The following is a 12,219-nucleotide window of genomic DNA, read 5'->3' on the forward strand; positions in this document are numbered from 1 at the left end:
TAAGTTCACCTTTGAGAGCACCTGTACATGTTCTACCTGATTTTAGGGTGGAATTTCTCCCCATACTGTTGCCACAGGGAGGGGGGACAGTGGCTGCAGTATTATGAACATGTTACATGTTTCCAATATTGCAGCCATTGTCCCCCTGCCTGTGGCAGCAGTATGGGGAGAAATTCCCCATACCAGCTGCCACTGTTTGAAAAACAGTGTGGCTGTGCGGGGCTCTGAATAAGCTACAAGCTTGACATCCTTGGTGGCTGTTGGATTGTAGTTCTTAATGAACTACCTCGGCGACATGGAGCGCGGTGGGAGTTCATAAGGCTCCGTCAGAAAGTATCTGCTTATCCGTACAGGATGTACAGGTAATCGAATACACTGGCAGTGTGTAGGAGACCTGCATGGCATCAGCGATCTGCTAAAAGTTGGTGAAATGCTTTTCAGGCAACAAAAAATATTAAATACGCATTTTTTTACCTGCATAAAAATGTGCATTTATTGATTTTTTTTTTTTTAACGTGAACTTATCCTTTGAAATTGGTTAACTAAAATTAACTAAGACATTTCCTTTAAAAAAGTCTACTTAAAATCTTCCTAAAGAAAATAAAAAGGGATAAACAAGTTCTGAGTAATAATATACTATACATTTTATTTTACAGCATTTTCTTAATCCTATGTAATAATAAAATAATTCAAAATGGACATAATACAATGAATACAAGTATACAAGGTAAAGAAACTAAGAGGAGTAAAATGTCACATTAAAGTCGTTGCTGTCCCTGTTTGTTTTGGTTCACAGTTATGAAAAGGTTTCGGCTTCATACTTCTTACTTAGGTCGTGGTCCAATTAGCTTGTTGAGAAACGCTTCAACCTGATCATCATCTTTGACCCCCACAAACTGATCGACAACACTGCCATCTTTAATGGCAAGAACCGTCGGTACAGCACTGACCTGTAGAGAGAAAAGGGAGTTAATTATTTGGAAGGCACTAATGGGATTAATGCTTTCGTACAAAATCTGCTCATTATACCTGATCACATTAAGGTTCCTGATCGTAATATCTGTATTAAAATAATTTGTCAAAAAGCACACCTCTGGCAGAAATGGCCAACCTCTAACACACGTGCTACAAACTAATTATAAGGCAATAAATCGAAACTTGTTACTGAAATATCACCCTAATCGTAACTAATTAAGGACCGCCCCATGTACATTTACAGCGGCAGGGCAGCCCTTAAGCGCAAAATCATGTACTTGTACATACTTGTACATGATTATCATTATCGGCTCTGGGACCAGACCTGCACTAGTGCTGTGATTGGACACAGTGGGAGCCAATAAGCAGGTCAGGCAGGCGCCTGGACCCGCTGATCATTCGTAGGAGAGACAGAACATCGGTCTACCTATGTAAACAAGGCAGGTGGCCGTTCTGTCATCAGGAACACAGAAGTCTCTCTTCCTCCAGTCAGTCCATCCCCCACACAGTAAGAAAGCACACCCAGGGAACACAGTTAACCCTTTGATTTCCCCATTAACCCCTTCCCTGCCAGTGTCATTTATACAGTGACAGTGCATTTTTTAGCACTGATCCCTGTATTGGTGTTACTGGTCCCCAAGTGTCACTTACTGTCAGATTTGTCCGCTGCAATGTCGCTGTCCCGCTAAAAATCACTGATCGCCGCCATTACTAGGAAAAAAAAAAAAGTCCCTAAATCTATCCCATAGTTTGTAGGCGCTATAACTTTTGCACATAATCAATATACGCTTTTTTGGGATTTTTCTTTTACCATAAATATATAGTAGAATACAAATTGGTCTAAATTGATGAAGAAATTTGATTTTTTACATTTTTTTTTATTGGATAGGTTTTATAACAGAATGTAAAAAAAATTTTTTTTTTAAATTTAAAATTGTCGGTCTTTTTTTGTTTATAGCGCAAAAAAAAAAAAAAAAAACACAAACACACACGGCAGAGGTGATCAAATACCACTAAAAAGAGCTCTATAGGTGGGGAAAAAAAAAGGAAATTTTTATTTTTATTTGGGTACAGCGTCGCACAACTGCGCAATTGTCAGTTAAAGCAACGCAGTGCCGTATTGAAATATATGGTCTGGTCAAAAAGGGGGTAAAAACTTTCGGGGCCGAAGTGGTTAAAGTGACACTAAACTCTGGTTTAAAAAAATGCTATTCTAACATGAATTTTTAAGTCAAAAAAGTATGTTCAGTTGTTCTCAGCCTCCTTCAAATTCCTTTTTTATTTGCTGCTGGTACTCCATGTCAGAGGGTGGCTATTTTTCTTTCTCCATGGTCCCACTGTATGTAGTAATGAAGCCAACCTCTCTTGCTCCTTTCCAAGATGGACTAGGTACTGCACTGGGAGTTTTGTAGCCTGCATAGAGCAGTGCACATGACTGCAACGAATGTGCACAGGTCATTCCAAACAAATGGAAGTGAGGGGTAAAAGGAGAGATGCGGGTGCTTACGGAGAACATATCATGGAGGCAGAAAAACAAAGCAAGAAATTATTTAAAAAAATGATTACAGGGCCATCAAGTAGTAAATATACATACAGTGTATGGATTGTTTTTTTTGGAGATTAGCGATATCGTTTAGTGTCACTTTAAGCTGGCCATACACTGACCGAAATCTGTCCAGTTCAGCAGGGACCAACTGAATTTCAGAGAGTGGAAGACACTGCTCAACAGAAGGCAATCGTTTGAATAACGTCTAATCGAGATGTTGGAAAATATTCCTTGATCAGCAACTGTAGTCAGTCAGCTGCAGCCACTGATAAAAACCCATCATGTGCAAATACATACAAATAAAATCTTAGCATGTAGCCTTTTAGACCAGTCAGAGCAATCAAGGCTCATTTCTTAGCTGTTCACATGCTGGACATAGTTTTTACTGAACGAAAGTTATCATGTAAAAAGCTGGTTAAATAAAATAGAAAAGCCAGATACACAAACCTGACAGAATAATTTGTAGACGCTGGGATTGGTCAAAATTGGCAGGCAAAGCTTTCTGCCAGCAGCCTATTTAAAGTGTTACTAAAACCACAGTAAAATCAGCCTGTATATGCAGTAAAGCAAGCTTGTTATACTCATTGTGGAACCTAAGGGGTTAACCTGCATTGAGTAAAAAGGCTGTTTGATCCTGTGTGCACAGATCCTCCCATTCTTCCACAGTCCCCTGATAATCTCCTGATAACACAGAGCCTATGGAGTCAGGCTGCACATGCTTAGTTTGGGGTTTATTGCTAGAGAGATTTTCTATCCTTGGGAGAGTGCATGTGATCAGCACAGGGCCAATCAGCACTGTGCAGACAGAGGGTCAGGGCTCGTGCAGTCTCATAGGACATTCAGAAAACTCCTCCTGCAAGCTTTAACCAGTGATTGGCTGGCTGGACACTGACAGAAGTCACATGACTGCTCTAACTGCTAATGAGAAAGGTATCCTTTGCCGAGATGATCCATCCTCCTCGCAGATGTGGTATATTAAGATGCTGATTAGACAGCACGATTATTGCACAGGTGTGCCTAAGGCTGGCCACAATAAAAGTCCACTCTAAAATGTGCAGTTTTATTGCACAGCACAATGCCACAGATATCACAAGTTTTGAGGGAGCGTGCAATTGGCATGCTGACTGCAGGAATGTCCACTAGAGTTGTTGCCCGTGATTTGAATGATTATTTCTCTACCATAAGCCATCTCCAAAGGCTTTCAGAGAATTTGGCAGTACATCCAACCGGCCTCACAACCGCAGACGACGTGTAACCACACCAGCCCAGGACCTCCACATCCAGCATCTTTTCCTCCAAGATCGTCTGAGACCAGGTACCTGGACAGCTACTGCAACAATCGGTTTGCATAACCAAAGAATTTCTGCACAAACTGTCAAAAACTGTCTCAGGAAAGCGAATCTGCATGCTCATGTTCCTCTCGACCTGACTGCAGCTCGTCATTGTAACTGACTTGAGTGGGCAAATGCTCACATTCAAGGGCGTCTGGCACTATGGAGAGGTGTTCTCTTTACGGACGAATCCCAGTTTTCACTGTACAGGGCAGATTGCAGACAGCGTGTATGGCGTTGTGTGGGTGAGCGGTTTGCTGATGTCAATGTTGTGAATCGAATGGCCCATTGCGGTGGTGGGGTTATGGTATGGGTAGGCGTATGTTATGGACAACAAACACGTGCATTTTATTGATGGCATTTTGAATGCACAGAGATACCGTGACAAAATCCTGAAGCCCATTATCGTGCCATTCATCCACGACCATCACCTCATGTTGCAGCATGATAATGCACGGCCCCATGTAGCAAGGAGGGGGATGTCCCCTCCCGCCACCTGTAAGAACGATCAAGCGGCTGAACAGCCGCAATGATTGTTCTTACGGTGCAAGGAATCGCCAGCTGCAGGCATCATTCCGATATCCCCACTTAAAGCCCAGGATGTCATATGATATCCAGCGGTAAGGAAGTGGTTAAATATACTTGCATACGTCAACAAGAGTATTTTTGTTTTCCTAAGGTATTTATTTTGTGTAATCAACTTATCTACTTTCTTGGTGTTTACTGTTAGTACATGTTTGGCTGTGGTATGTATACATTTAACATGGGTCTGCTAAGCTAAAATGTATATTTATTGCCTGTGTGTAGCATAGTATTGCCTTTACGTACTATAAAGTTTTTTTATGTTACAAACAAGTTGAAAATTAGAAGCTCCTTCACCTAAATTACACAAAACATATGTTTCGTATATAGATAAAGGAGGCTACAGTGTCCCAAATCCAGTTTGACAGGAATCTCAAATGACTGCACCCGAGGGTGTCCTTAAGTGAGATTAGTACACTGTTGACTTGATTATCTCACTGCAGGCTGCATATTACAAAATAAAGTTCTAGATAAACAGAAGATAAATGTATAAAGGCACTTTAGCTATAGCCATACATACATGAAAATAAAGTTGTGACCCTGCAGCATCCAGAGGGACATGCCTGAATTCCTAATGTGCATACAAACAGAACTTGAATGGACGTGGGACTTTAAATGAGGCAGGTCACTTTTTCAGAAATAATAAAAGTACATAATAATTTCAAATTTATTATAAAATCATTTTAAATAAATTCCATAATCATAAAATACATAATAACAATTTCCGATTGCAATAAGAACATCTGACGAGAAGAGCTGACATAACAATTCATAGTTGAACTGGTACATAATAGTATATACATATAGACACATGATTGACACAGGTGTAAAAAACAGAATGTCTTGGCATCCTAAGACTCTACGGGTTTCGTGGATCATTGTCCTCCACTTCATCAGGAGTGTGATGCAAGAAGGCATCTATAAATGTAGATAAGCATAAGAAAAAATATATGTATAAGAAATTTTTTACATGTCAGCTCACATCAGATGTTCTTATTGCAATAGGAAATGATTATGTATTTTATGATTATGGCAGGTTTACAATGATTTTATAATAAATTTGAAATGATTATGTACTTTATGTATTATTTCTGAAAAAGTGACCTGTCTCATTTAAGTACATCATTTCAAATTTATTATAAAATCATTGTAAACAACCTCTATCCATCAGCACCTGGCATTCAACAGCCAAGCCATCAAAGCCAGGGACTGTAAAGCAGGATGGAAGATAGGTCCTTGGGACAGCAGATCCTCCGAGAGGAAGCTTCCAGGGAACATCAGCGACCAGCCGCACCAGATCGGTGTACCAAGCTCGGCGAGGCCAGTCTGGGGCCACTAAGATGACCGAAATCCCTTCTGCCTCGATCCTGCGTAGAAGTCTTGGCAGAAGCCTGAGGGGATGAAAGGCATAAATCAGACGCTATGGACCCCACGGGGCTGCCAATGCATCTGTGGCAACCGCCAGAGGATCCTGTGATCGAGCCACAAACTTCTGCACCTTGAGCCGGGATGCCAACAGACCCACCTTGGGGATGCCCCACTAGAGACAAAACTGATGAAACACCTCCAGATGAAGGGCCACTCCCCTAGGTCCAACGCCTGCCGACTAAGGTAATCTGCCTGCCAGTTTTCCACCCCGGGAATGTGTATGGCGGAGGGGGCTGGACCTAACCATTCTGCCCGCCTTAGAATGCCAGCTACCTCTAGAGCCGCCAGGACACTTCTTGTGCCCCCCCCCCTGGTGATTGACATAAGCCATGGCCGTGGCACTGTCCCACTGAATGCGCACTGGACATCCCTGAAGACGATCCGTCCAATGTTCCAGGCACAGTCTGATCGCTACCAAGTACCAAGACATTGATTGGAAGTCTGGACTCTTCCAGTGTTCAGACCCCTTAAGCAGAAATTTTGCAGAGGACGCCTCCCCAGCCGGACAGACTGGCATCCGTATTGATCACTGTCCAATACAAGGTAAGGAATGATTCGCAAAGCCGAAGAACGAAGCCACTATATCAGGGACTCTTTAGTTCCCCGGCTCTGCCGGATCGGATTTCCAGAGACCGTGGATTCCTTTCCCATTTGGCCAGAATCTCCCTTGCAGGGACCTTTTATGGAAGGGGACGCTTTGGTCGTCCCCACTCTTTTGTCAAAATAGGCAGGGAAAGGAAACCCCTTTGCCACTCTGGATGGCTTGTGAGAGCCAAAAGGAAACCTGCGCCTTCATTGCAGCTGTAGCTGCTTCCTCCATCTTCAAGGTCTCACGCACAGATACAATCAAGTACGTCCACCACCGCCTTTTTGTGCGCGGTTGCAGATGTGGAGGAATCATCCTCACTATCAGATGATTCCAGGCACGTGGTTGCAGACCCAGCAGGGTGACCCACATCTGCGGCGGTCGAATCAGATTAAGGATCTGATGAGACATATGAGGCAGGGGAAGACAAAGGGTGCTTTTTGCTAGCCTATCACCCGAAAGCCACCTCCACCAGGGACACAAAGGACAGCTGTCAGTGCATCTTGGGACCTGGAGGGCCCCTCAGCCTCAGAGAGGGGATCAGGTGGGGAGATGTGCTTCAAAGACTCCATGAGTCACCAGGGTGAACCCCACAAAAAAGTGTAAAACGCTGCTAAAGGGACAACCCACACTGCTCTGGTAGCCCACCTGTTTGCCAGGCACAAAGCACCAAGCGATCCTCAACAGAGAGGGAGAGAACCCCACCAGACTCACCACCCAGCAGAAACAGGCACCTGCAGCCACCAGGATAATCTGCACTTCACGTGCGGCGATCAGGAAGTGAAAGGATCTAGGAGTCAGCACCAGGGGATGAGGAGGGGCTCCCACCACCGAAATCGCTGCCCACAGGGCTCCACTGTCATGGCCGCCACTATTGTCCATGGCAAACCACCGCAAAATGGCCTCCGAACAACACAAACATGGCCGCCATGCAAAGAAAGACACAGGCTACAACAAAATGGCAGCCCTGCGCAGCACCACAAGGCTTCCAGGGACCCAGGAGGGATCCCTAGGCCTCAAGGACGGACCCAGGCAGGATGGGGGGGGGGGCTCTGGTAGGAGCCCCCACCAGATACAACCCCCTCCCATACAGCCGATCGTCTGGTCATCAGCGATGCACTCTCCCAGTCCCCATCGCCAGTATAGCACCCTGCCCCTACCCCAGGAGGTGGACCAGACCACCCAAACAGCCCCAGCATAAGTGGAGGAGGGGTAGGATGGGGGAACAGATGAAAGGAGGGTGCCTGGTGGGAAGGAGGGGGATGCCTGGTGGGGACCCAGGGGTCCTACTGTCCCAAGCAGGGGCCCAAGTCCACCACAAAACCCTCCATGGAGAGAGGGGGGCCAGCTACTCATCATACCAGGAACCAAATGGGCAAAGCTCCAGACAGAACCCCTCTCCATCAAAATAGGGGGCTGTCAGCCAGGATGAAGGCGGTGACTCGGGCCGAGACCCAGTTGTATGCGACCTCGCAAGGCAGGTCAGCCCCCGTCCAGTGGGGCTATGTTGCGACGGACCTAGCGTGGAGCTGAGGTCTGCGCGCATTCCCTGGTCAGACTGGGGTGACCACTGGATCTAAATTATCCAACCCGTTGCCCCGTCCGGCAGTTGATTATAGATCTCACAGGAAAAAATCCAGGAGAAAAAAAAAAAAAAACTGCCTATAGGCGTAGCCAGATTTTTTTTCTGCCTAGTGTCCTACTCCTGCAGGAGGCTGTATAGCCAAATGGTTAAGAAGATCAGGAGTCGTGTCTGCCAATGAACGAAAGAGAAAGCAGAAGAACGCACTGGTGAGGTCTGCAACATAAAAAGGCCTGGACGTCCACGGAAGACAACAGTGGTGGATGATCGCAAGATCCTCTCTATGGTAAAGAAAACACATTCACAACATCAAGACAAGTGTATGACACTCTCCAGGAGGTGGGTCTATCCAGGGTTCATACACATTTTCACCAATGAAATTCCATGACTTCACGTAAATATTCATGACCTAAATGTTTCATGAAATGTCTATGTATACGTGTTAAATAAGAAGAAAATCTATGTGAATTAGCCACCTTTAGAGCCCACAGTACCTCTGCTGTTAGATTTTCGTTTCTGGATACAGCGTGACTCAAAATGATCCCTTGTTTTACAGTAGATGAGGTGGAAGCACTGCTGCTGCAGCTGGGAGCCGGTGTCACTTCAGGCGCACGGGTGAAAAAGCCAGCGATCGGATTGGAAGCTGTCGAGCACGCAGCTGCAGACTGGTGCTTTGCACCTTTAGCGTGGCTAGACAGCGCTGCCTCTCCCATGTTCGAAATGTCAAACGTTTTACGACACACACTGTACATTTAGCACGTCCCGGGTCCTGATCTTTCTCCAGCCACCTCTCATACTTTTCATCATGAAGCCATACATTTTTAAAGCTGCATTTCCCTGGCATTGCTGTAACACTGTGAACGGACTGGTATGGATGGCACAAAATGCAGCACTTAATCTTTTTAGGCCCAGGCCACAGTCATAAGGTGGAATATGTGCAAGTGGGGTTGTGAACGGCGCTACTGTTTAAAAGGTTTAGGGGCACTTAGTGAACAAATAAATACCGTGAACAGTGGTATTAAAATAAATGGATAATAAAGTGCTATATGTTCCTTTTAAAATGAAATAAATATAAATTATGAGGTGCACGTGTGATTCACAATTTTTTAGAGACCGGTTGTAGTGAAAGTATCCTGTACCTTTAAATAGTGCAAAGATGCAGTGCAAAATGCTAGTGCTAAAAAAGTCACAAAAATGGCAAGGGGTAGTGACTTTTATTTAAAATTAAATATACATCCGATCTCAAAACAGATTAGAAGTGATTATACAGTATACAGAAAAAATATATAATATGTGCTGCCATGAGCAAGGTGAGGAATTAAATCCAAAAGCCGTTCAGTTGTAAAAGATTAAAATGAATGAAAAGGCTTCGGGTTGCAGACACCTGCGTGACCACTAGGTGTCGCACCCTATATACAACCTGTTATGGCTTTTTTTGCTGGGGGATACTGCTTAGGGGCTCCTCTGCTCCTTCCAATTCTTTGGTAGATCGTATAGTCCTCAAAGAAAAATGCAGAGAAGGAAACCCCCTGGTATCATATCCTACATGTGTGTAAAACAAATGCGTGTAGTGACTCAAAAGGTAGAGATGTAGGCTGTCCGCGATCAGTGTTGTTTGCCGGGAAGCTTCCGCGTTCCACGGCTTTGGCTCCGGGTGCCGGAAATGACGTAATGGCGTCGTAGACTCCGCCCCCGGAACGGTTACCGCCCCCTTCCGCGTCATCACGTTCATGCTTGGGATTGGTTTGCTGCTGCTGGCCAGTCACATCCAGGCAAACCGCGGCCGGCCCTCCCTGCTGGCAGTGATTGGTGCACGTTCATCTCCTCGGCTGCTGTGCGCACGGGCATACCGCGGACCCGGAAGACAAATCGTATGTGGCACAAACACATTACTGAATAAAATAAAATTACACTAAAGTCTTAAATTAAGCATCCGCTCCCCCTGCCGCTCCCCGCTCCTCCCCAGTTACATTTCCATGACTTTTCCAAAACCTTTGTGGAATCCTAATTTTCCATGACCTTTCCAGGCCTGGAAAGTGTCATCTCCAAATTTCAAAACTTTTCCAGGTTTTCAAGGACCGTACGAACCCTGTCTATCATTGTCAAGTCTGAAATCAAGAGAAGACTTCACGAGAGCAAATACAGAGGGTTCACCACAAGATGCAAACCATTCATAAGCCGAAGAATAGAAAATCCAGATTAGACTTTGCCAAAAAAAACATCTAAAAAAGCCAGACCAGTTCTGGAAAGGCATTCTTTGGACGGATGAATCTAATAATAATCTGTACCAGAATGGCGGGAAGAAAAAAAAAAAAAAAAAAAAAAAAAAAAAAAAAAAAAGTGTGGTGAAGGCTTGGAACAGCTCATGATCCAAAGCACACAACGTCACCTTTTAGATTGTAAGCTCTAACGAGCAGGGCCCTCTGATTCCTTTTGTTCCAAATTGTACTGTAACTGTAATGTCTGCCCTCATTTTGTTAAGCGCTGCGCAAACTGTTGGCGCTATATAAATCCTGTATAATAATAAAAATAATCTGTAAAAAAATGGTGGCGGCATTGTGATGGTATGGGTATGCATGGCTTCCAGTGGCACTGGGTCATTGGTGTTTATTGATGATGTGACAGAAGGCAGAAGCATCCGGATGAATTCTGCAGTGTTTAGAGATATACTGTCAGCCCATATTCAGCAAAGTTGATTGGACGGCACTTCACAGTACAGTACAGATAGAAAATGATACAAAACACACTGCAAAAGCAACATAGGAGCGTTTGAAGGAAAATAAGTGGAATATTCTGCAAAGGCAAAGTCAATCACCTGGTTTCAACTCATTTGAGCATGCATTTCACTTGCTGAAGGCAAAACTAAAGACAGAAAGACCCACAAACAAAACTGAAGACAGCTGCAGGTAGAGCCTGGCAAAGCATCAGAAAGGAGGAAACCCAATATTTGGTAATGTCCATGGGTTCCAGACTTCAGGCAGTCATTGCCAGTAAAGGATTCTCAACAAAATCTTAAAAATGAAAATTTTATTTATAATATTCATTTGTCCAATTTAGGGCTGCAACTAACAAATATTTTCATAATCGATTAGTTGGCCGATTTAAACTTAAAAAAAGTGTGGTGTATAATTTAGTTAATAAGTTTAAAAAAAAAAAAAAAAAAAGGCAATTTATTCTTAAATATCTATAAGCAGTGGTTAGAGCAAAATATTGAATCCGCTCTGAGAATAACAGATCGAAGAGATATACTGTAAATACTATTAGAGGTTGAATCTGGGAAAGATGTTTAGACTGAAGGATCAAACTTTTTATTTTAAAGAGAAAAAAAAAAATGAAAGGCTGTTTTTCAGATTTTTAGACAGAACTGTAATATATTATGTATGACAGACTCCCTTGTCATAGGCAGGTGGCTTCATAAAAGCTACCTGCGCCTGCTGTCACTTATGCTGGCTATACAATTAGTGCTTTCACATTCATCATTATCATCAACAAAGCCACTGGAAGATAACACACAAATATAATCCCACAGCTGCTGGGGAGGGAGCTGAGCAGGAGGATCACAATGAACCCCTCAATGACCAGGCACCTTCACTATGTAACCAGCAGCCACTACTTGAAGCCCCCTACTTATTTTCAACCTGACATTTCACACACACACATACACATACATATACATATATATATATATATATATATATATATATATATATATATATATATATATATATATACATACAGTGGGTACGGAAAGTATTCAGACCCCCTTAAATTTTTCACTCTTTGTTATATTGCAGCTATTTGCTAAAATCATTTAAGTTCATTCTTCTTCCTCATGAATGTACACATAGCACCCCATACTGACAGAAAAACACAGAATTGTTGACATTGTTGCAGATTTATTAAAAAAGAAAAACTGAAATATCACATGGTCCTAAGTATTCAGACCCTTTGCTGTGACACTCATATATTTAACTCGGGTGCTTTCCATTTCTTCTGATCATCCTTGAGATGGTTCTACACCTTCATTTGAGTCCAGATGTGTTTGATTATACTGATTGGACTTGATTAGGAAAGCCACACACCTGTCTATATAAGACCTTCCAGATCACAATGCATGTCAGAGCAAATGAGAATCATGAGGTCAAAGGAACTGCCTGAAGAGCTCAGAGACAGAATTGTGGCAAGGCAC

The 12,219-nt window shown here is 43.5% G+C and overlaps 1 protein-coding gene across 2 annotated transcripts in view; it reads right to left on the reverse strand.

Moving 5' to 3' along the window:
• Positions 1–631: 631 nt before the first annotated feature.
• Positions 632–12,219, reverse strand: part of TXN2 (thioredoxin 2) — a 49,484-nt gene continuing 37,896 nt past the window's right edge. For both annotated transcript variants that reach the window (XM_082266546.1, XM_082266547.1), the window contains exon 4: positions 632–950. In XM_082266546.1, coding sequence (XP_082122672.1) covers positions 825–950 — 126 coding nt within the window. In that variant the 3' untranslated portion in view covers positions 632–824. The remainder of the gene's footprint in view (positions 951–12,219) is intronic.

The sequence above is a fragment of the Pelophylax lessonae genome, assembly GCF_965119305.1.
Source record: "Pelophylax lessonae genome assembly, chromosome: 8".
Lineage (NCBI taxonomy): Eukaryota > Metazoa > Chordata > Amphibia > Anura > Ranidae > Pelophylax > Pelophylax lessonae.